Source organism: Saimiri boliviensis, chromosome 7, assembly GCF_048565385.1.
Source record: "Saimiri boliviensis isolate mSaiBol1 chromosome 7, mSaiBol1.pri, whole genome shotgun sequence".
In the NCBI taxonomy this organism is placed as follows: Eukaryota; Metazoa; Chordata; class Mammalia; order Primates; family Cebidae; genus Saimiri; species Saimiri boliviensis.
This window is the reverse complement of record NC_133455.1, coordinates 68,056,462-68,081,177: the sequence shown is the minus strand read 5'-3', so window position 1 is coordinate 68,081,177 and position 24,716 is coordinate 68,056,462. Positions and strand designations below refer to the sequence as shown.

The 24,716-nt window shown below is 50.6% G+C and overlaps 1 protein-coding gene across 1 annotated transcript; it reads left to right on the top strand.

The window, feature by feature from the left end:
- Positions 1-9,012: 9,012 nt before the first annotated feature.
- SPRYD3 (SPRY domain containing 3) lies at positions 9,013-24,628 on the top strand. The gene is made up of 11 exons (XM_039471643.2): positions 9,013-9,123; positions 11,173-11,319; positions 12,838-12,913; positions 13,428-13,552; positions 13,866-14,001; positions 14,848-15,033; positions 20,684-20,833; positions 21,251-21,308; positions 22,540-22,659; positions 22,746-22,918; positions 23,265-24,628. The coding sequence occupies exons 1-11, from the start codon at positions 9,101-9,103 to the stop codon at positions 23,397-23,399; spliced, it is 1,329 nt and encodes a 442-aa protein (XP_039327577.1). The 5' UTR covers positions 9,013-9,100; the 3' UTR covers positions 23,400-24,628.
- Positions 24,629-24,716: the final 88 nt, after the last annotated feature.

Here is a 24,716-nt window from a genome sequence, read left to right as displayed (position 1 = left end):
GTAAAGTAAATATTACTACCCGCATTTAACAGAGGGTAGATACAGGATATGGCCCCTGTCTCAAAGGAGTTGATAGACCAGTTAAAAGCTGCTGGAAATACAAGACAAATTACAAGAGATGTCAAGAAGGGACACGTGATTCTTAGAGACAGGTGTGCCTCCTCTGCCTGGAAACCTTTCCCTCAATTCCTTCCCTCACAAATTCCTCTTCCTCCAAGATTCAGCCAAAGTGTTATCTCCTCTGTGAAGCCTTCTGTGGTTCTTCCGGGCAAGCTTAAGTCTCTCTCCTCTTGATTTACCTGTCTGTTTTCCTGATAGACTATGAGCTCCTTGGGATTAGGATAAATAGACTTACTCAATTTCACCCACACCTTGAAAATAAAAATCAAAGAACTCACAGTTAGAGAAGCAGCAAAAGGTTAGAAGGGTGATCATGAGAGTTTGCAGGTGTGAATTCAAAGAGTATATTTGGTCATGATGTATATTTTGTCAAAAAGTGTATATTTGGTCAAAAAGTATATTTTGGAAGATAGTAATAGGGCTATAGAACTAGTGGCTTTAACCCCAAGAATTTGGACTTGACACTGGAGTAAACAGGGAGTCATTGAAGGTTTCTGAGCAGAGGAGTTATTTTCTGTATTTTCATTTCAGAAAGAATAGTTTGTGTATAGAGTAGATAGCGTCTGAAAACTGGACAGTCCACAGGAAATAATTGCCATGACCCAGGTGAAAGATGATGAGAACCAAACCGTCATGATGGCTTTGAAATGAAAAAACTGGCCGGTGCGGTGTCTCACACCTGTAATCCCAGCACTTTGGGAGGCTGAGGCAGGCAGATACCTGAGGTCAGGAGTTCAAGACCAGCCTGGCCAACATGGCAAAACCTCATCTCTACTAAAAAAATACAAAAAATTATCCATGGGTGGTGGCCGTGTGCCTGTAATCCTAGCTACTCCAGAGGCTGAGGCAGGGAGACTGAATCGACACAGTTGCAAGTCAAGAAATGCCAGAAATTGCCGGCTACCACTAGCAGCTGGAAGAAACAAGAAAGCCCATTCTGCCCTGAGTCTCAATGAGAGCAGGGCCCGGCTGACACCTTGATTTTGGACCTCTAGCCCCCAATACGCTGAGGCAATGTATACCTGTCTTAGCCACTCAATTTATGTTTGTTACAGTAGCTCTAGCAAACTAATACAATCAATATGCATTCATGTATCTTTATCTTATACCTTGAGTTACAATCTAATACTATGATCTATTTTGTTGCTCAAATTGTTTCAGCCTCGGTCATTGAGAGCTCTTTCGGGTGCCTTCCCTCAATCCCTTATGATATGCCCCCATCCTTTTGTTTCGTGGGCACTTTTTTAGTTTCTTTCTTTCTTTCTTTTTCTTTTTTTAAACAGAGTCTTGCTCAGTTGCCAAAGCTGGAGTGCAGTGGTGCGATCTATTGGTTCAACCTGAATTTCTAGAACAAAACTCTGTGTGTCCATGCCCCCAAACTGAGGATTTAGAAGTAAAAAAGGCATGCCCACTGTCTTCTTTCTTTCTTTTCTTTCTTTCTTTCTTTTTTTTTTTGAGACAGTCTCGCTCTGTGGCTTCCTGGGCTGGAGTGCAGTGGTGAGATCTTGGCTTACTGCAACCTCTGCCTCCTGGGTTCAAGTGATTCTCCTGCTTCAGGCCAACGCAGGAGGATTGCTTAAGCTTAGACGTTTAAGACCAGCCCAGGCAACATAGCAAGACCCTGTCTCAAAAAAAAAAAAAAATTGGCTGCTGTGTCCACGTTGGCCAGGCTGGTCCCGAACTCCTGACCTCAAGTAATCTGCTCATCTCAGCATTCCAAAGTGTTCTGGTTACAGGCAAGAACCACCTTACCCATCCTCTCCCTGCTTGCAAGATCACAGTTGAGTAGAGGATATAACAATAGCTTACTTTTTTTTTTTTTTGAGAGACTCAAAAAAAAGACAGCCACTGTGCCCGGCCGCTTACATTTTTAAATATAAATCTATATGCCAAGTGCAATACATGTTACCTTTTTTAAAAGTCTAGGACAGTGTCAATATGTGTATGTGTTTTGTTTTTAAGTCCAGGTGATATGGTTTGGCTCTGTGTCCCCACCCAAATCTCATCTTGTAGCTCTCATAATTTCCATGTGTTGTGGGAAGGACCTGATGGGAGGTAATTGAATTATGGGGGCAGGTCTTTCCCTGTGCTGTCCCCGTGATAGTGAATAAATCGCATCAGATCTGATGGTTTTTAAAATGGGAGTTTAGCTGCACAAGCTCTCTCTTCTCTTGTCTGCCACCATGTGAGATGTGCCTTTCACCTTCTGCCATGATTGTGAGGCCTCTCCAAGCCATGTGGAACTGTAAGCCCAGTAAAACTCTTTCTTTTGTAAATTGCCCAGACCCGGGCATGTCTTTATCAGTAGCATGAAAATGGACTAACACACCAGGACAGAGCCACATTTTACATTTAATCTTCACTATAAGTTTATAAGGTGGGTGCTGTTATTATTTCCATTATTCTTCCCATAGGAGCACACTGAGGCTTCAAAGGGATAAGTGATGGAATAGGGATTTGAACTCAGAACTTGAGCTTTCTATGACCCTCTCTGCTGTCTCATTATTATCTTCTCTACCTCAGTGGCCTCCTACTCATCTTTGGGAATGCTGCTAGAGATCTTTGTAAGAAGCATCTGATGGGCAGGCCCAACTCCGGAGACCTCTTCATGGGTTGTGAGTTGCCACTCTCAAAGGTTTAAACATGATCACCTGGACTATGAGAAGGGCCATTCCATAGGCCATCTACAGTTAAATTCTGGGGCCTTAATGTGTCATCATGGCCAACAGGGCTATCAGAATGTTAGGCATTCAAAGGAAGAAAGTGGGAAATAAACCAGAATACATTTGCTAAGGTCCTGTTGGAACTTTCTGCCTGTTATTATTTCAAACTCAACGCATCTAAAACCTTACTTATCCTCTCCCACAAACCATTCCTTAGCTTTCCCATTTTCGTCAGTGGTTTCATCACTCTCCCAGTCTCCCCGGCCATCCTCCACTCTTTTCTCTTTTCTCATCAAATTAGCTATTCTTTTTAATCAGTCCTTCTAATGATTCCCTTATCTGGCCTTAAAGTTTTTTCATTCATTTTTTTCCTAGGTTTTTTTTTGTTTTTGTTTTTGTTTTTTGAGATGGAGTCTCTCTGTTACTACTCTGGGTAGTCTCTCTACCCAGACTAGAGTGTAGTGGTGCCATCTCAAGCTCACTGCAACCTCTGCCTCCCGAGTAGATGAGTTCAAGAGATTCTCCTGCCTCAGCCTTCTGAGTAGATGGGATTACAGGCGCATGCCACAATACCTGGCTAATTTTTTGTATTTTTTAGTCGAGAGGGGGTTTTTCCATGTTGGCCAGGCTGGTCTTCAATTTCAGACCTCAGGTGATCTGCCTGTCTCGGCCTCCCAAAGTGCTGGGATTATAGTAATGAACCACTGTGCCCAGCCAGTTTTTTCATTTTATTTTTAGGTGGAGTCCTGCTCTATCGGCCAGGCTGGAGTGCAGTGACACAATCTCAGCTCACTGCAACGTCTGCTTCCCCGGTTCAAGTGATTCTCATTCCCCAGCCTCCTGAGTAGCTGGGATTACAGGTGCCCACCACCATGTCTGGCTAAATTTTGTATTTTTAGTAGAGACAAAAATAAAAAATTTTGCCATGTTGGCCAAGCTGGTCTTGAACTCCTGACCTCAGGTATCTGCCTGCCTCAGCCTCCCAAAGTGCTGGGATTACAGGTATGAGACACCACACCAGCCAGTTTTTTCATTTCAAAGCCATCATGACGGTTTGGTTCTCATCATCTTTCACCTGGGCCATGGCAATCATTTCCTATGGACTGCCCAGTTTTCAGACACTATCTACTCTATACACAAACTATTCTTTCTGAAATGAAAATACAGCAAATAACTCCTCTGCTCAGAAACCTTCAATGACTCCCTGTTTACTCCGGTGTCAAGTCCAAATTCTTGGGGTTAAAGCCACTAGTTCTATAGCCCTATTACTATCTTCCAAAATATACTTTTTGACCAAATATACACTTTTTGACAAAATATACATCATGACCAAATATACTCTTTGAATTCACACCTGCAAACTCTCATGATCACCCTTCTAACCTTTTGCTGCTTCTCTGTGAGCTCTTTGATTTTTATTATCAAGGTGTGGGTGAAATTGAGTAAGTCTATTTATCCTAATCCCAAGGAGCTCATGGTCTATCAGGAAAACAGACAGGTAAATCAAGAGGAGAGAGACTTAAGCTTGCCCGGAAGAATCACAGAAGGCTTCACAGAGGAGATAACACTTTGGCTGAATCTTGGAGGAAGAGGAATTTGTGAGGGAAGGAATTGAGGGAAAGGCTTCCAGGCAGAGGAGGCACACCTGTCTCTAAGAATCACGTGTCCCTTCTTGACATCTCTTATAATTTGTCTTGTATTTCCGGCAGCTCTTAACTGGCCTATCAACTCCTTTAGGACAGGGGCCATATCCTGTATCTACCCTCTGTTAAATGCGGGTGGTAATATTTACTTTACAGGATTGTTAGGAGTGTTAGTGATAATTCATGTAACATACATGTCAGACACTCAGTGATTTTTTTCTGTAATAAATGAAGTGTCTAGCTCAGTTTCTGGCTCATATGAAGGTAGTCAGAATTTATTGAATGAATGATGATACCCTGTTTCAAAACTGTTTTGTTTACAGCTGGAAATCTGTGCCTTGGAAGACCTCACTGGACTGGAAAAGATCCGGAGAAATGCAATGTTTCAGCAGGCTGGGCAAACAGCCTGTGAGAGCTAACCAAACACAATGAAGGCTCGTCAATCTGAAGAGGGGGCAGATCTATTCAGATTCAACTCAAATTCACTAAATTCTTACCCATTTTTGGTACAAGTCTCATGATGTTCTATTACCATCTCCACTTTGTAGATAAGAAGACATATCCAAAGACGTTAAATATCTTGCCAGAAGCCAAAAGCTAAATGGTGGAATCCATTAGATTCCAAGTTCAAAATGCTTTTCACTGAAACACAAAAACCTTTGTTTTTCTTTTTTTTCTTCCAGCTTTTAAGTTCAGGGGTACATGTGCAGGATGTGCAGGTTTGTTACACAGGTAAATGTGTGCCATGGTGGTTTGCTGCCCAGATCCTCCCATCATCTAAGTATTACGGCCAGCATCCATTAACTATTCTTCCTGATACTCTCCCTCCCTCCAATCCTACAAAAAATTTCATAATGTAGAAAAACATCAAGGGTGTGAATAACTTAAATACAGACTTGTTTGCTAAATTCTCCAAATACTCAATCCGTGTGCAATTTCTAGAGCAAGAGAAAGACTGCTTTCAGTCAAATAAAAAGAATGATTGCCTTATGTTGGGGATGGGCAACATAAAGTTAGAAACAAAAAGAAACAAATCAATAAAGTTAGAAACAAAAAGTTAGAAACAAATCAATAAAATAATAGATAAAAGATTTCTGGTGGCCAGACATGGTGGCTTATGCCTGTAATCCCAGCACTCTGGGAGGCCGAGGCAGGCAGATCACAAGGTCAGGAGTTCGAGACCAGCCTGGCCAACATAGTGAAACCCTGTCTCTACTAAAAATACAAAAATTAGCTGGGCATGGTGGCACGTGCCTATCATACCAGCTACTCAGGAGGCTGAGGTAAGAGAATCACTTAAACCGGGGAGGCGGAACTTGCAATTAACCAAGATCACACCACTGCACTCCAGCCTTGGCAACAGAGCTAGACTCTGTCTCAAAAAGAAAGAAAGAAAGAAAGAAGATGAAATATGTCCATACAAAGACTTGTACATGAATATTCACTGTAGCTTTATTTGTAATACCCTCAAACTGGAAAACTCCAAGTATCAACAAGTGAACAATACATTGTAATATATTCAAACAATAGCATACTACTCAGCGATAAAAAGGAACGATCAAGAGGCCAAGGTGGGAGGATCACTTGAGGCCAGGAGTTTGAGGTTGCGTAAGCCTTGATCACACCACTGCTCTCCAGCCTGGGCAACAGAGCAAGACCCTGCCTCTAAATAAATAAATAAATAAATAAATAATACAAAGAACAACATGGATGAATCCCTCAAGGTAATTACACTGATCAAAAGAAGCCAGATACATCCCATCCCAAAGAGCATTTACTGTATGATTTCACTTATATAAAATTCTAGAAAATGCCAACTAAGCTAGTAACCAAAAAGCAGATTAGTGGGCTGGGTGTGGTGGCTCATGCCTGTAATTCTAGCACATTGGGAAGGTAAGGTGGGCAGATCACCTGAGGTCAGGAGTTCGAGACCAGCCTCAGCAACATGGTGAAACCCCATCTCTACTAAAAATATAAAAATTAGCTGGGAGTTGTGGCATGAGCCTGTAATCCTAGCTATTCGGGAGGCTGAGGCAGGAGAATCCCTTAAATCCAGGAGGTGGAGGTTGCAGTGAGCCAAGATTGTCCCATTGCATTCCAGGCTGGACAACAGAGAGAAACTCTGTCTCAAAAAAATAAAAAAAGTTTCAAAAAGCAGATGAGTGGTTCCTAGGGATAAAAGAGTGGGAGGAAGGGATTATAAAGGAGCATGAGGACATTTTTAGGGATGATGATGATATGGTCCCAATCTTGGATGTGGTGACATTTTCATGGGTGTTTATGTAGCTTGTCAAATTGCATACCTTGGCCCGGTGCAGTGGCTCATATCTGTAATCCTTGCTCTTTTTGGGGCTGAGATGGGAGGACTGATTGAGCTCAGGAGTTTGAGACTAGCCTGGGTAACACAGTGAGACTTTGTCTCTAATTTTAAAAAGAAAGGAATAAATCGTACACCTTAAATGTATATGGTTTATTGTATGTCAGTTATATGGCAATAAAGTTGTTTATTCAAATATATGTAGGCACCAAGCACAAACTACCAACTGGGTCCTGGGCCTGCCAATGGATGCAGCATTTGCCAAAAAGGCCAGCCCCACACCTGGAACTTAAAGATGAGGAAATCCTTGGCCGGGCGCGGTGGCTCAAGCTTGTAATCCCAGCACTTTGGGAGGCCGAGGCGGGTGGATCACGAGGTCGAGAGATCGAGACCATCCTGGTCAACATGGTGAAACCCCGTCTCTACTAAAAATACAAAAAATTAGCTGGGCATGGTGGCGCGTGCCTGTAATCCCAGCTACTCAGGAGGTTGAGGCAGGAGAATTGCCTGAACCCAGGAGGCGGAGGTTGCGGTGAACCGAGATCGCGCCATTGCACTCCAGCCTGGGTAACAAGAGCAAAACTCCGTCTCAAAAAAAAAAAAAAAAAAAAAAAAAGATGAGGAAATCCCGAATGGAATCACCCACCATCAGTAACAGTTTGGAGACACTTTCTTCTGCCATTTCTCTCCATGTCTGACCCTAGCCAGCTAAGCTAGTTTCTGGAAGGAGCCCTGGTCTGGGATGAACATGACTCTGGCAGCCTCCTAAGATAGTCTCTCTCTGCTGGCTTTGGGAAGAGCTGAGCTCAGCGTTGAGGTATTTTCATAACACAAGAAGAGGAGCAGAGGAGAAGCAATGGGGGAATCAGAAGGCGGCAGGGACGAGTTGGAAGAGCAGCTATTCAGAACGGAGTCATTCAGAGCCTGGAAGGGAGCTAAGAGAATACAGACTTCAGTAATTCTTGTTTAGGGATGAGAACAGCAAGACCTTGACCTTTTAGTCACATAGAATTGGGGCTCTAATCCAGGTTTCCCTGTTTCCCATCTACATCTATTCCCATCACCCATTTCCATTATGCCGAGTGGACACTGTTTACTGCATGCGAGATGATGGCTTTGCTTGCAAAGGGTACTCAACGCTTGAGAGTACCTAGTGTGCTAAGACTCGGGGGTCTGAAGGAGCTCACAGTCTACACACACAAGTGACTCCAATGATAAAAGCAAGAGGTAATAGTGTTATAAATGAGGTGCTTCCAAACCACAGTGCTTAAAAAACAAATAAAATAAATAAATGAGGTGCTACAGAGGAGAGGAATCTTTTTCTTTCTTTCTTTTTTGTTTAAAGACGGGGTTTCACCATGTTGGTCAGGCTGGTCTTGAACTCCCGACCTCAGGTGATCCGCCCGCCTTGGCCTCCAAAGTGCTTGGATTACAGGCATGAGCCACCACGCCTGGCCAGGGGGGAATCTTTCTGTCCTGAAAAGAGAGATATGGCAATGAGAGGGGAGCAAGGAAGTCTTTATCTAGGAGCCCAATCTCCCAGAACGGCAGTAGACACCCCTTCGTAGAGGTCAGAATGGGAATCCCGCCCACTTTGTTCACAGCTTGGCAGGTGTTCAATGTTAGTGTCTTCGTCCCTTCACATTCTGACCCCAGTCTAACTTTCCTTCAATCCACCACACCCCTGTGCTCCTCCACAGCACGCCGCTTGGTGCCACTGTGCCTTCCGCATCCCGAGCTCTCTCCTGCAATGGAACGTTCTTGCCTTAGAGAGAGCGGTGCCATGACACGGAGCTCGGGAGGGTACACGACACACGGTAACAGTCAAGCGCGCAAGCTATCGAGGCCAGCCTCCGGCTCATCTGTAAAAGGGAGATAATGAGATTTATTTCATAAGGCTGCAGGGTGGATTAAACGGACATTCTGGGAGAGCTTTTAGCACCAAGTCTGGCGCGGAACGAGGGCACAAGTAATACACGCAACGTTTGTGCGAGCGTGCCCACCTCCTCCGCACATCCAGTCCCGCCTGGCGCCGCTCAGGAGCCGCCCCCAGTCCGCCTCAGTGGCGCCCTGTCACCCAGCAGCGTCCGCGCCGCCACGTCGCCTCCGCTCACCCCATCGACTGCCGGGCTTACCAGACCCGGCCCCGCGCTAGGTACCCGGGGCAGCGGGCAGCGCCCCACACCCTGCCTGCGCCCTCCGATTGGCTCCTGCAGCTGCCCGTCGTCAGAGGCCGTTGCTGATTAGCTTAGGTGGGGGGGCGGGGCGGGCCTCGAGGGGCTAAGGAAAGGCGGGGACCCGGATGTGTGTGGTGGCTGCGGCCGAAGAGCTTGTGTGCGGAGCTGAGAGGCCTATGGATGAGGAGGACGCGGCGGCCCCGGTAGGCGTGGATCGGGGGCGGGGTCCCGGAGGCCTCGGATCTCCCCGGAGCCCGAAGTGGGAGGTGGGGGTCCTGGGCGGGGGCTCCGAGGCCAGGGGCGGGGCCCTGTGCTCTTGGTCAGTAGGTTTCCTCCGTCGGCGCACCCTCGGCCCAGTGCAGGGCCTGGGGAGACTGGGCGTAGGCACATGGGTAGGCTGGGGCCCCGCTGCTCCCGGGTCTCATCTTGGTGATCAGGCTGTGCCCAGGGAGGAGACAGGGCCCAGTAGGGCCGCCACTCGCCGGTGCCAAGACTGTGGGGGGTCTGGGCAACCAGCATGTACCTGGGGTCGAACCCTGGCTGAGTGCCCTGGAGTGGAATCTTAGGGCTGTCTATCGAACAGGTGCCTACTCTTCTGGGCCACGTGGTGGGTTGTAGCTACAGCATTAGAGTCGTATGTTGCGCACCGGGATCAAATTCAGCCGAGCCAAGGCTTCCTAAGCACCTACCGTGTGCAAGGCAATGTTAGGCATTGAGAAAACCCCTGTCCCAGTGTTTGGGGAATGGGAAGATAAGAGTATTTCACCTCTTTCTCGCTTTTGGCTCCCAGGAAAAATAATCCATTCATTTATGCGTTGGCACTGATGGTTATTTAAATACCTGTATCATCCCACTTCCATCCATCTGCGCTGCTACCTAATCTTAGTGGATGTCATTTCTCATCCTAACTGCTGCAACAATCTCTGAATTGTTTGCCGACATCTGTTCTTGATCCTCTTGTGATCAGTTCTCCAGACAGCAGCTGGAATGATCTTTAGGAACTGATTAAGCTCATGGCATTTTTTTTTTTGAGATAGGGTCTTGCTCTGTCAGCCAGGCTGGAGTGCAATGCCGCGCAATCAGAGCTCACTGCAGCCTTAACCTGCGACTCAAGCCGTCCTCAGCCTCCTTAGTAGCTGGGACTACAGATGTACACCACCACTCCTGGCTCATTGTTTTGATTTTTAGTAGCGTTAAGGTCTCACCCATGTTGTCCAGGCTGGTCTCGAAGTCCTGGCCTCAAGTGATCCTCCTGCCTCAGCCCCCCAAGTTGCTGGGATTGCAGGTATGAGCCATCATATCTGGCCAGTCATGGCATTTCCTTGCTTGCAATCCTCCAGAGGTTTCCATCTTGGAATAAAATCCAAACTCCTTACCACTGTCAGTATAGCCTTGATCTGACTCCTGCCTTATTCTCATCTTGTTCATTCTCCCTCACATTCCCTACACACCAGCTGTCCAGGCCTTTGTTTCTGTTTCTCTACCATGCCAGCTCTCTTCCACCCAAGGACCTGCGGTTGTCCTTCCTGCCTGTAATATGCCTGTCTTGTCATATGCCTAGTTCCTTTACAACTGAAATGTCACCTCCTCAGAGAGACTGTCTCTGTCCACTCTGTCCACTGCCTCCAGATTCTATTTTTTTTGAGACCGGTCTTGCTTTGTCTCCAAGGCTGGAGTGCAATGGTGAGATCTTGGCTCACTGCAACCTGTACCTCCTGGGTTCAAGTGATTCTCCTGCCTTAGCCTCCCAAGTAGCTGGGACTACAGGCATGTGCCACCACGCTCAGCTAAGATTTTTATTTTTTGCTGATAGAGATGGGGTTTCACCATGTTGCCCAGGATGGTCTCAATCTCTTGACCTCATGATCCGCCTGCCTCGGCCTCCCAAAGTGCTGGGTTTATAGGCATGAGCCACTGTGCCCGGCCCTCCAGATTCTTTGTCATATCACCCTGTTCTTTTCTCCGATGCCTGAAATTATGTCTGTTTATTGCCTGTCATGTCTACCTCCCAGCCTGTGAGAAGGGGAATCCTGTCTATTTTGTTCACAGCTCTATCCCTAGCACTGAAGAGAGTGTGCATAGTAGGAGCTCAGTAAATGTTTGTTGAATGGAAGGATGAAGATGGGGATTGTTAAGGTTAATCTGGGCAGCTGGCCTCCAGGCCAGTGCCTTCTCTACATTCTGGGTCACACAGACTGAGATGTTTTACTTAGGGCCCTGCTTCCTCCTCAATCCCCTTCTTCCCTTGGCAGGTTTGTTCTCATGAACAAGATGGATGACCTCAACCTGCACTACCGGTTTCTGAATTGGCGCCGGAGGATCCGGGAGATTCGAGAGGTCCGGGCTTTCCGATATCAGGAGAGGTTCAAACATATCCTTGTAGATGGAGATACTTTAAGGTGAGTTCAGGGGAATGCTTCCACATTTACTTTTCTGTTTCAGATCTTAGAGATGAAAGGGGTTTTGTTCAGAAGAAGGGGACTGCGTACACTGCACTGGGAAGTGGGGATGCTCTTGACTCCACAGGCCTTTCTTTTTCTTTCTTTTTTTGAGACGGAGTTTCGCTTTTGTTACCCAGGCTGGAGTGCAATGGTGCGATCTCGGCTCACCGCAACCTCTGCCTCCTGGGTTCAGGCAATTCTCCTGCCTCAGCCTCCTGAGTAGCTGGGATTACAGGCATGTGCCACCATGCCCAGCTAATTTTTTGTATTTTTAGTAGAGACGGGGTTTCACCATGTTGACCAGGATGGTCTCGATCTCTTGACCTCGTGATCCACCCGCCTCAGCCTTCCAAAGTGCTGGGATTATAGGCTTGAGCCACCGTGCCCGGTCTCTTTTTTTTTTAAGACAGAGTCTTGCTCTGTTACCCAGGCTGGAGTGCAGTGGCGTGATCTCAGCTCACTGCAACCTCTGCCTCCTGGGTTCAAGCGATTCTCCTGCCTCAGCCTCCCAAGTAGCTGGGATTACAGGTATGCACCACCACATACAGCTAATGTTTTAGATTTTTGGTAGAGACAGGGTTTCACCATGTTGGCCAGGCAGATCTCGAACTCTTGACCTCAAGTGATCTGCCCACCCAGATGCCTTTTTTTTGAGTGGAGCAGTGCATGTTGCCCATCCCTACACTCACCTCTGCCTCTGTCACTGGGTGGCTCTGTCCTCATCTAGCAAGGAGGGAATCCAGCAAGGGTCTGTCCTAGCTGGGTCAGACACAGGAGGCTGCTGGGGTCTCAGGAGCTTCCCAGGTGCTTTGTTGAGAAGACTCCAGTGGGATACCTAAGTCTCCTGCCTCTGTCTCAGGGATGGGGTCCAGTGAAGAGTGGCTGTTTCAAAGGCAGTGGATTTCCTGTTTGGGGAAGGGCTGTTCGGTCATGTACCCTGTCTACCTCCTCCTGTGTCTTTCCTGTCCCTTGGTTTGTGTGTGTGTTTCCTCCCTGTTTTCTGGCTTGAACCCTTTCCCTGACTCCTTCTGAGCCCACGCTCTCACAAAATTCCACTGAAGGGGGAAGGAAGTAGTACTGTTTAGCTGGAGGCAAGAAAGCTGAGGAGTGGGAACTGAATCACTGTCTTCCAATCGATGAAGGGCTTTGGTACAGAGGATAGAGACCAGCGTTCTCCAGCTCCACTGAGGACAGAGCCAGAGGAAAAGGGCCGAAGCTGCAGCATGAGAGATTGAGATTAGACAGGGTTGTGAGACCTCTCAGAGGCAAGTAAGGGAGGCTCTACATTCTTTTCCTCCTGGAAATGAAGAAATCAGGTTTGCACTGGTCTGGTATGGGTTGGATTCCAGCTGGAGGCTGCAACAGGAGTAGGGTGAGGTGACCTTACCTTGTAGGGTAAGGGTGGGAGATGCTGGGGCTCTCCCCCTACTCTTAGGCTAGGCTGCTAACAGAACTCCCCCCTCATTCGTCCTTCAGTTACCATGGAAACTCTGGTGAAGTTGGCTGCTACGTGGCTTCTCGACCCCTGACCAAGGACAGCAATTATTTTGAGGTGAGGAAGGCAGTGGGTGGGCAGAGCAGGGAGTGAGCTCGGGGGTGAGATCATTAAGCCCCAGAGAGCTCCTTTACTAGGTGCATGACCTGGGCCGTTTAATTTTCCAGCAGGGCTGTCCTGTTGCTGGGAAAAAGGTGCAGGATAGCATGGCCCCTCATCTGAGAGATAGGTGCCCTGGAGACCTGTCACCCTGTCCCTTCTGCTCTCCTGCCCCTTACCTAGGTAGACTTTGACCCATATCCCAGACCGTGACTTACATCCCCTAACCCAAAGCCACCATATACTATGATCTCCTATCTTTCTCCAAAGCTTGGAAGTAATGTTCTAAGTGAAATAGACATGCATTCTCCCCAGTTCCCCCCCCCGCCCCGAGTATCCTTTTTTCTGATTCCTTGTCCTTTGTCTCTTTGAGCCTCAGCCCGCTTTAATTTCTTAAGTCCCCTTCCCCCATCCCCAGCAATTCATCCCATTTTCCAACCCTGCTGACTGTGCCCTGCTCTCTTCTCTCCAGGTGTCTATTGTGGACAGTGGAGTTCGGGGCACCATTGCTGTGGGGCTGGTCCCTCAGTACTACAGCTTGGATCACCAGCCTGGCTGGTTGCCCGACTCTGTAGCCTACCATGCTGATGATGGCAAGTGAGTTGCCTCCTGTGCAACCTGGCCCTTTTCCTATGGATTTGGGAACCTCAGATCTGAAGAACTACCTCAGGGTGGCTTTTCCCATTGGGTGTTTGATAGACTTTTCTGGTCAGGACAGGGAGGTGGCCTGGCAGCTACCTTTGAAGGCTTACAGATTGGAGCAGAGGGTGATGCTTACACCAGGACATACGTGGGTACCATCACAGAGTGACCAGGAGCCGCAAGATGAGGACAAGGCCTCTGCTGTCAGTGCTGGGGGGAGGTTGGGAGGCCAGGCTCGGGTCCTGTGTCTGTACTACTCTGTCTGCAGGCTGTACAATGGTCGAGCCAAGGGCCGCCAGTTTGGGTCAAAGTGCAACTCTGGGGACCGGATTGGTTGTGGCATTGAGCCTGTGTCCTTTGATGTGCAGACTGCCCAGATCTTCTTCACCAAAAACGGGAAGCGGGTGAGTGGGAAATCCTGGGTGGGATTTACATGGCTGAAATCTGCCCAAGGATTTATGGACAGTGATTAAGAAGCGTTTGCTGGCGGGCGTTTGCCCAGGGACCCTTGCACTGAGTTCCCATCTCCTCTAGTTCAGCCTCAGATTCTCCTGAAGTCTCCTGGGTGTAGGAGAAGACACTTCCCATGGCCAGAGGAAGCTGGGACATTGCCCAGATGACAGGCAGAGAGAGGCAAGTTAGTGGAGCAGAGGATGAGCAGGAATTGTGGGGAACAGAACTGGGTGATCTGGGGGAAGGTTTTGAGTAGAGAAAAGAGAGGGGAAGATTATGGCCTGGCTGTGTAAGCTGGAGGTCCTCTTTGGGTTTTGACTTGAGTACTCTTGGGGCTATGTCCTTTCTGGGTCCTGCTTTCCTTGTTTCACGTCTTTCCCTATCCTCTTCAGAGAGAGACTAGGCACGGTGAGGAGATGGGACAGGAGCCAGTAGAAGAGGGAGACATGCGGCTCGCTTCCTTCTATCCCACTCCATCTCCCCGCTTGGAAACTGGTTCTCAGGCCTTGGCCGAGGGTCCTGCTGCCTTAGTGTCTGCGCCTCAGCACTCTCCTGTCCAGCACACGTACTGAATGTATTTGGCAGCAAGTCAGGAGACGTGTTTGTCTTCTAGCTCCGTAGATACCTTGCTTGGCCAGGAGTACTTAGCACATTTGTAAACTTTTCTGCACCTCTGGGTTGTTTCATTTTTAAATCTGTCAGCGCGTGTGTGATCATCTTAAAAGTACCCTTGTGAGAATTTGGCGGGCTATGGAAAAGCGAGCCAGGTGGCAGCTCCCTCTCTCCCTCTGCTGCAGGTGGGCTCTACCATCATGCCTATGTCCCCGGATGGGCTGTTCCCAGCAGTGGGCATGCACTCCCTGGGTGAGGAGGTGCGGCTGCACCTCAATGCTGAGCTGGGCCGCGAGGACGACAGCGTCATGATGGTGGACAGTTACGAGGACGAATGGGGCCGGCTACATGACGTCAGAGTCTGTGGGACTGTAAGTAGCGAGTGGGAGGATGGGAGGGACTGGGACAGAGGAGGCTGGGCGGAACACCTGTGGGCACATGGTCACGTCTGAATTGCTGGGAATGGGGAGTCGGGACAGTGTCCGTGTGGGGTTCGGTAGGATAGCCTGAGCTCTTGATGTGAGTCCTGGAGTCCAGATCTAGGTTTTCTTTAGCATGGGTTCCCTTTTCTTCACTTCCTCCTCATTAGGGAAACTCAGGTTAGTGGTTTGACCTTGGGAATGAGTAGTTCTGCTTCGCCTCATTTTGGTTCCTTCAGCTTCTGGTGTCTTCCATGGCCTTGCATACCTGCCTTTGAGGGGCTAGGGGCTGATCTGCAGGCAAAATGCCTGGATTGCCCTTCTGGCTTGATCCCAGCTCAGCTGGCCCAGGCTTTTCATTCAAAGTGCTGTGGGGCAGGTGTGGTCAGAAGCCTCACACATGTGGTAGAAGGTTCTCAGCCATCTTTTCTGAGGAAGCGTCAATGTCAGTCTCTGTTATCTTATCCTTGCATTTTATAGAGGATGAGAATGGAGGCAGATGAAGATTCAGTGAGCATCCTTGCACCTCCAAAGCTTGCTTCATTTATCTTTTCCGCATACCTGCTTTAGTATGGATTTTAAGCTTCTTTGGGAAATGTGTGGACCTTGAGAAGGGGAAATTCTTCCGGGCTTTTAAGTTTTGTTGGGAAACGAGTGAACCTTGAGAAAGGGAAATTCTTATCTGCCCCAATACACTGTGCTGAATTGCTAGTGAATGGACGCCAAGTCCAGGATGTGGCCCTGACCTCCAGTGGCTGCTCAGCCCTCCCACCTCGAATTGTCCCTCTGCTACCCCCTTGCCCCTGGTCTGGCCTTTTTCTCCACTCTCTGGCCTTTCCACCCCGACCCAGGCTGTTTTCAACTCAGTCTTTGATAACAAAACAGAAGCAGTGGGGGGTGGGAGTGGATTAGGAGCCAGGCCTCCCCCGGTGGAGTGGAGCTCAGGGAAAATGGCAGGAAATGTGCTGTCCTGCTGCTTCTGACACTCTGCACCCCTTCTGGCATTGGGGTTCCAGGCTGCAGCAGCCGAGGGCCAGGAGGCCTCAGATGCCCACTCCGTGACTCTCACGTCTTTCCTTTTATTCCCTCCGTCTACCATCATTCTGACAGTATCTACAGAGTTAAACTTGGGACTGATGTTCCAGCTCTCATCTCTGACCTCTCCTCAAGAGTTTTTTCCTGGCATCCTTTCTCTGCCTGGACCTGTCCCCAGTCTGCTCCCAGCTCCTCCCAGGCAATCTTTTCTAATTGATGCAGAATCCTGTAGACATTTATAAATAGCCTTCCTTCCTCTCCACCCTCCCCCCAACACCTTCAGGCCACTTACTTAAGAGTATTTTTCGGCCGGGCGCGGTGGCTCAAGCCTGTAATCCCAGCACTTTGGGAGGCCGAGGTGGGTGGATCACGAGGTCGAGAGATCAAGACCATCCTGGTCAACATGGTGAAACCCCGTCTCTACTAAAAATACAAAAATTAGCCGGGCATGGTGGCACGTACCTGTAATCCCAGCTACTCAGGAGGCTGAGGCAGGAGAATTGCCTGAGCCCAGGAGGCGGAGGTTGCGGTGAGCCGAGATCGCGCCATTGCATTCCAGCCTGGGTAACAAGAGCGAAACTCCGTCTCAAAAAAAAAAAAAAAAAAAAAAAAAAAGAGTATTTTTCTTGAGAGCCGGGCGCGGTGGCTCAAGCCTGTAATCCCAGCACTTTGGGAGGCCGAGGCGGGCGGATCACGAGGTCAAGAGATCGAGACCATCCTGGCCAACATGGTGAAACCCTGTCTCTATTAAAAATGTAAAAATTAGCTGGGCGTGGTGGCGTGCGCCTGTAGTCCCAGCTACTCGAGAGGCTGAGGCAGGAGAATTGCTTGAACCCAGGAGGTGGAGGTTGCAGTGAGCCGAGATTGTGCCACTGCACTCCAGCCTAGTGCCTGGTGACAGAGTGACTCTGTCTCAAAAAAAAAAAAAAAAGAGTATTTTTCTTTTTTAGACATTAGCTGTTGAATTGGGCCCTTCTCTCAGACCCTCACCCCAGCTCGGGCCGAGTGGCTTGATGGGACTCTCAGAGCCTCACCCCAGCTCGGGCCGAGAGGCAGGGTGGGAATACTCTTCCTGGGGCACTCATTCCTCTGGGGCCAACTTGGGGATGAGCCTCCTAAGGGACATGTGCCTTCTTCCACTCCATTTTTGTTTTTGGGTTTGTTTTTTGTTTTTTGTTTTTTTAAGACAGGCTCTCACTCTGCCACCCAGACTGGAGTGCTGGCTCACTTCAGCCAATTGCTGGGATTAGAGGCATGAGCCACTGCACCAGACCGCAACACTTGTTAGATTTGAGTCTCTGGATATAGACAGACCTGACTCTTTCTTGAATGGAATTCTTTCCCTGCCTTCTGTGGCCTGTTTCCCCTCCTTGAAGAGTCCACCTCCCCAGAGTTCTGAGGGGGTTGAGGAATTGCTAGGGCACTTGCTCAGGGATGGGAGTGTTGCCTTTGGCCTCATCCCTGCCCCGAACCGAGGCCTCGCAAAGTGAGGTAATATGGGAGTGGGGTTGAGGGTGGTAGGGGATTCGACTCATTCTGTGTTTGTGCCCTGTTCACAGCTCCTCTGACAACTCCTTAGTGACAGGGACAACAGCTTTGGTACACACAGGGTGGTGAATGAGGCCCCACCCTGCCAGGGGTCCTCCTCAGACCCAGCCCAGAAGGAGGCCTTGTTGGGGCCTGAGCTGGCCAGAGGAGAGTGTGTATTTGGTTCCTGTTTCAGTTGCTTCTGGGCCCTCAGGGCACTGAGACCTTCCTTGCTCCTGTCAAGAGAGATTAGGGTCTCTGCTGGCAAGGGGAGGAGAGAGGATACCAGCAGGGGAGAAGAGGCTGGGAAGGCGCTGGTAGAGGGAGGGTGTGGAGTACAGGAAGCTGTCCACACTCTGATCTGCAGCCGCCACTCTGTGGCACTGAGTCACCTCTGGTGTCTTGGGGCTTTGGTGGTGGGTATGTGGTGGGGGAGAGACCCAAAGAAAGGGCTCCCTCTTCCCCCACCAGAAACGCAGAGGCACATTTCTGTTGATTGGGCATTGTTTGAGAGGTGGACACGTAGGATAGAGTCGTCTGGGGAGTGGTCATCGTCCTGGTTGGCCTAAGGGACTACTGTAGTTGGAAGTAAGAGCTAAGATGAAAGATCATTTCCTTGTTTGTGACTGGCAGTTCCTGTGTAACCCCATTTCTGGATTTAGGGAGAGGCAGCAATGTATATTGGTCACTTCATTGAGTCTTCCCCCCATGTTTTTGGAAATGCAGGTAATTTTATCCTGATTTTACTGGTGAAGAAACCAAGACTTAAAGAGTGAATGCCATTTGCCTGAGGTTAGTGGCTATTAAGTCATAGGAGTTAGAATTTGAACCCAGGTCTGTTGGATTCTGAGGCACAGACTGAGGGACCAGCATCGAGGTCCTAACAGCTCAGACTCTAAGGGCTAACCTTCACTCCTCCTCTAGGTTTCTAACAGCTTTAGGCCAAGGAGGCAGAGAAACATACTCAAGAAAAATCTGTCAGGGAGGCCAAATACTCCCTCCGCTTCCACCCCTGTAAGTTCTTTGGGAAGGCTCAGGAAACGTTGGGGGATCTTTGTCCAGGAGCAGGAGAATGGGTGGCTTTCACTGTGAGGGCTGGGTGGTCCCCTCTGAAGAGGGCACACTGTACAAGGCTCACCTGTACACTGTACAGGTACCTAGTTGTCCAGGATGTCAGCATTCTATCTGAAGTGTTGTACAGATGGCAGGTGGGGAGTGGGTTTTAGAGACCCAGGTTGGGGCAGTCTGTTCTGGCTTTTAGCATGGGAAAGCACCCCCACCCCATCCGGAGACAGAAGTGCAGCCGCTATTGTCTTCTGGGCTGAGGCAAAGGGAAGGGCTGGGCGGGTATTTCCCAAGGATCGGATCTGGATCGGCTGTCTTTTGGCTCTGGAAATGAACACAGTGTTTCCTATACTGAGGCCAGTTGGATAGAATGGGTCAAGGGCAGCTGTGGGGTCCCCCACCCAGTTCTGCAGTGCTGGGTGGAGAGGGTGGGCTGGGGGCTGCTCTGCCTGGGTGGAGTCTAAACTAGTTAATGTGCACCCGGCCACACCCCTCCTGGCTTGCTGGAGAGAGATGCAGGGAAGGCACCCAGACTGAGCAGAGAATACACCAAGAACAGAATACAGAATTCAAACAGTGTGGTCTTGGCGCTGGATGGGCTTAGGTGGTCTCCTGTGCATGCCGGCTTTCCCCTCATCCATCCCCAGTTATCTCTGGAGAGGAGGGAAGGATGGACTTGAGGTGGCAGGGCTTTGGGGATCCAGGGCTGAGAAGGGCACCAAGCCCCTCTGGTCCTACTCTTAGAAGGGGTTAGTGGCACCCCACTCTAAGCACCTGAGCCAAGCAGCTGGCCATTTGAAGCGGGGAGTCGGGGTGTGGGAGCAGCCTCTGCTGGAGACACGCACAGGCTTCTGTGCTGATGCAGGCAGGCATCATTCCTTTCCTGTTCAGGCAGGAGTCTGTGAGAGGTGAGAGGCTGGTGTCCCAAAGCTTGTCAGGGAGACACGGAGGAGGTCCCCAGGCAGCATGTTTTCTTCAGGGCTGCAGGGGCGGGAGGGTAGAAGAAAGTCTTGAGGGGCAGTTGGGCTAATTAAAAGGGGATTAAGGAATCCCAGGTGATGCTGAGGGTGGGGAAAAGAGAGGATGGGGTTGAGTCATCACTATTACCATGACAACTGACAAATAAATCCTCCCAGATTGGGGGCTGCCGCCCCATCGTGCCCAGGCAGGACCATTGTGGGACTGAAGAGCCCCAAGACCCCATCAGTCATCTCCCCTCTTCTACCTCCATGCCCCTACTCCAGCCTGAATGAGCAGTGAGGGGCCGAGAACAGCTAAGCCTGCCTGTCTTCCTTTTGACCTCTTCCCTCCCTCACATGAAGTGAGGGAGTACAGCTGGGCGTTCTGGGTCCCTGGGCTCCCCTCAACACCTCCCCGACCCAGCTAAGAACAGCTGTGTTCACAGCCAAATAAAACAAGGACCTTGAGAAATTATGAGAGACCCATCCCAGGCAGAATTGCCTTCTGAGCTCACCCCCTTGCCCTGAATATCTGGGCTTGGCACCTAACTTCTGCATCTTCCCTGTCCCCATTAGGCCCCTGAGAAAGTTTCCTCTCAGCCTGGTCTTGCTGCTTCTTTCCCCTGTTTCGGGATCCTGGGATCTTTCCCAGCAGGAAAGGCTGCAGGGTTCTTCAGCAGGGCAAGGATGCAGCTAGAGCCCTCCCGTGTGCCGTTCCCCTTGCTGTGCTGCTTTCTCTGGCCTCCCAGAAAGCGTTGGCGGCGGGTGGCGGGAGAGGGGAGGTGCATTCGGCAAGGGGCTCCCCCTGCGTATGCTCTCCCCTTTGCCTCCCCCCGCATCCTGCTCTTCCATGCTGGCCTGGAACTTTGGGGCCACATTGTGCCTCTTGGATTCTTTCTCTTTCAGCCAGGAGTTTTTGTCAGACCTGGGAAAGTGGGACCCAGACTGCCTTGGGCCCAGGTTTCCAGGGTGTTGTCAGCCTGTCTCCTGACCCCCATCTGTCGCTTCCCCCACAGCTGCTGGAGTACTTGGGGAAGGGCAAAAGCATCGTGGATGTGGGGCTGGCCCAGGCGCGGCACCCACTCAGTACCCGAAGCCACTACTTCGAGGTGGAGATCGTGGACCCTGGAGAGAAATGCTACATCGCCCTGGGGCTGGCACGGAAGGTGGGCACAAGGGCTGAGCTTTTTTGCCCATGGAGCTGCTCAGGTCTGGGGCTGCTGGGCAGTGCCGGGAAGCTCTTGGGGGAAGCCAGGCTTTGGAGGGAGGGTGCTAAGCTGAGACAGAACACAGTTGTATGTATCTGCTGTGCAAGAGTACAGACCCCATGTGACTGAGGACCTGAGACAGGTCGTGACTGCACCACACACTGAGGCCTAGGGGTGGGAGTGGGGCATGCCGTGGTTCTGGCCTTAAATGCTTGACTAATACTTTCCTCACTCTCCCTGGTTTCCCTGAAGCCGCAGTGCCTGCAGGGTAGTCTGGGTTGTGGCCTGTTCCAGAGATTCAGATGCCGCTCGCCTCTCTGCTGTCCTCTTGTTTGTGCATGGGACTATAGATTTTCTTTTTTCTTCTTGGTGCAGGACTATCCCAAGAACAGGCACCCTGGCTGGAGCAGAGGGTCTGTGGCTTATCATGCAGGTGAATATTGGACTGCCTGGGAAAGGTGGGATGGTGGGAGAATGGAGGCATAGGGACATCCACTTTCCCCTCTCCTGGCCCCTCTCAAATAGCCTCGCTCCTTGCCCTGCTGCTGGCGGACCGCCCCCCCCCGCCCCATTCCCAAATCGCTAGTGCTTCCTCATCTGTTTTCCTCCAGCTCCGGAAACCAGGGGAACAGGACAGGGGAGGGAGATCTGGGCCCAGATGGGACATTCCAGCCCTCTGCGCTGGCTCCCTCTGTGCCTTTCCTGCAGATCCTGCAGATTCCTCATTCTCTTTTTTTTTTTTCACTGCTCTGTTTCATTTAGGGCTTTCTTTTTTTTCCACTCTTGTTGCCCAGGCTGGAGTGCAATGGTGTGATCTCGGCTCACCGAAACCTCCACCTCCCATGTTCAACCTATTCTCCCACCTTGGCTTCCGAAGTAGCTGGGACTTCCAGACATGTGACACCACGCCGAGCTTATTTTATATTTTTAGTAGAGATGGGGTTTCTCCATGTTGGTCAGGCTGGTCTCGAACTCCTGACCTTAAGTGATCTGCCTGCCTCGGCCTCCCAAAGTTCTGGGATTATAGATGTGAGCCACTGCGCCTGGCCTAGGGCTTTCTTTAGAAGAAAACGAGCCCAGAGTTCCCCAACCCACCTCTCCCTGCCTGCCCTCCCTGTGTGCTCATTCCTTCCTTAGGGCCCCCTCCTCTGACTCCTTTCCTGAGGGATTTTCCCCTTACCCCCTTGAGCGCATGGACTTTACATTTCTTAATTTTATCTGATGCCCCCTTCCCACATCTCTCTCTCCGTCTTTTTTTTTTTTTTTGAGACCCACTCTCGCTCTGTTGCCTAGACTGGAGTGTAGTGGTGCAACCCCTGCCTCCCAGGTTCAAGTGATTCTCCTGCCTCAGCCTCCCCAGTATCTTGGATTACAGGCGCATACCACCATGCCCAGCTCGCTTTTGTATTTTTAGTGGAGTTGTTTCACCTGTTAGCCAGGGTGGTCTTGAACTCCTGACTTCAGGTGATCTACCCGCCTCAGCCTCCAAAGTCCTGGGATTCCAGGCACGAGCCACCGCCCCAGCCTCTCTCTCCATCTTCGTTCCATCCTGACCCTTCCCCTCCTCTGAGGGGTGGGAAGTGTTCAGCTTCACAGGGCTGCTCTAGGGGTATAGCGTCAGCCCTCCTTCCTCAAGTGTGTGTCCTCTCCTCTCCCTCCAACAGACGACGGGAAGATCTTCCATGGCAGCGGCGTGGGGGACCCCTTTGGGCCACGCTGTTACAAAGGGGACATCATGGGCTGTGGAATCATGTTCCCCCGGGACTACATTTTGGACAGTGAGGGTGAGTGGGGTTGGGGTGGCCAGCCAGAATGCTTGGGGCAGAGGGTGGAAGGACACCCCAGGAACTCAGGTTTCCCGGTCTCCTAGGGGACAGTGATGACAGTTGTGATACAGTGATCCTGTCTCCAACTGCCCGGGCCGTCCGGAACGTCCGGAATGTCATGTACCTGCACCAGGAAGGGGAAGAGGAAGAGGAGGAAGAGGAAGAGGAAGAGGATGGAGAAGAGATAGAGCCAGAGCATGAGGGCAGGAAGGTGGTGGTGAGTGGGCAGAGTTTGGGGTGGGACCAGGGTTCTTGGGTCTGGGCAAAGGCTGGGTATTAGTGGGGAACAGAACTCAGAGCCAGGGTGGGAAAGATGGGAAGCTCTGATGCTGCCCAGGAGGTGTTCTGAGCACCAGGGGCTGCTTAGATGGGGAGACGGTCTTGGGAAGCTCTTTTCCAGCCTCAGCACGCCCTCTGGTGGTCACTTCCCATATCCCCCTAACTGCCCCTCTCTAGCCCCTCTGGAAGTTGGGGTGATTGGGTTCAGGCCTGTGGAGCTCCAGCATCCTCAGAGAAGAGGCCAGAGCCTGCTTGCTCCATTCTTCTCCCCACCTCCTCCCCAGGTTTTCTTCACTCGAAATGGCAAGATCATTGGGAAGAAGGATGCTGTGGTTCCTTCTGGAGGCTTCTTCCCGACCATTGGAATGCTAAGCTGCGGGGAGAAAGTCAAAGTAGATCTGCACCCCTTGAGTGGCTAGGGCCTCCCCTCCAGACCTGCCCCTTCTCCCTACCCACCCTCTGCTGGAGCAGGCACCCAGTTCCTGACTCCCAGAGGATTTGTTTACCCAGCAGGCACCTGGAGGTATGTGGTCACTCTGCCCCTACTGGCTCAGGCCCCTGTCATGCTTCTCTGTGGCCACGTTTCTGACCTGGCGTTGCCACTGTTGTCAGTCCCTGGGCCTGAGTCCCTAGTTGGACAGGAATGGACCCAAAGAATGATGTTGGTATGTGGGTGGTCCCACTCGCTTTAGTCAGTGGGCTTCTGGGTCCGCCTTTCCCTTACTGGCCCCATGTAGGTGGAGAGGCGTGAGCACCTTCTCTTAGCTGCTATTTGGGCATGATGCTTTGTAGAGGGTGGAGTAGGCAGCCCCCTCCCCTACTCACTAGTATTTCTCCTTGAATTCCTTTTTTGTTTTCTGTCCTGGTTATGTGAACCAGTTGCTGCTGTCGTACTACCCTGGCAGGGCTAGGGGCTGCTCTTTGGCCCTCTCTGTCCTTTCACTAGCTGCTGCCCCAAGAAGACTCCTCCAGGCTCTCCATTCTTTCCCTCGAGAGCTGGCTCCCCACCCCAGCCTGCTCAGGCACCCACAGAGAATCTTCGTCTCTGGCTCCCCGTACCTGGACTCGCATGGGTGGGTGGCTGTTGCATGTTTAAGAGAGAGGGGCTTCGAGGTGACAGGGCCCTGGGGCCTTCGCGCCTTTCTCCCCTTTCATCCTTTCCTTACCTATGTCACCCATGCCCCTAGCTCCTAGGAACTGGGACTGAGGCTCTGGGGCCTGTCTCCCCCGCCAGGGTGAAGACAAGACTCCAGAGCCTTAGCCGGGGCAGCGTGGCCACTCCCTCCCCTTTTCCTGCCCTGTCCCTTGCCCCAGCTTGCTGCTTGTGCCAGTTGCCTGTTTTGCTTCAGTGGTTGATTCTAGCACTTACATGTGTCCTCTCCACAAAGCTCTCTATCTCCTTCTAACCCCTTGACCCCTGACCCCCTCCCCATAACAGTGACTTCTCCAGGGAGGAAGAGGAAGCAGGAGCTGTTGGCCTTGGTTTGCACAGAGCGGGTAGGGCTGTGGGGAAAGCAGGTGACCTGTTGTGCTGCTGGGCCCCCCTTTGGCCCTCGCTTCAGGCCCCACCCTATGATGTATGAAATGTTTGTACAGACCAGAGATGTTTATACAGCCAATAAAGATGGAGTTTCCATATTTATCAGTATGGCTGGAAGCAGGAGCCTTTCCAATCCGCAGGGCTAGGAACAGGACTGCCGGATGGGGGCAGCCGAGGGCAGCTTGCTTGTGGGCAG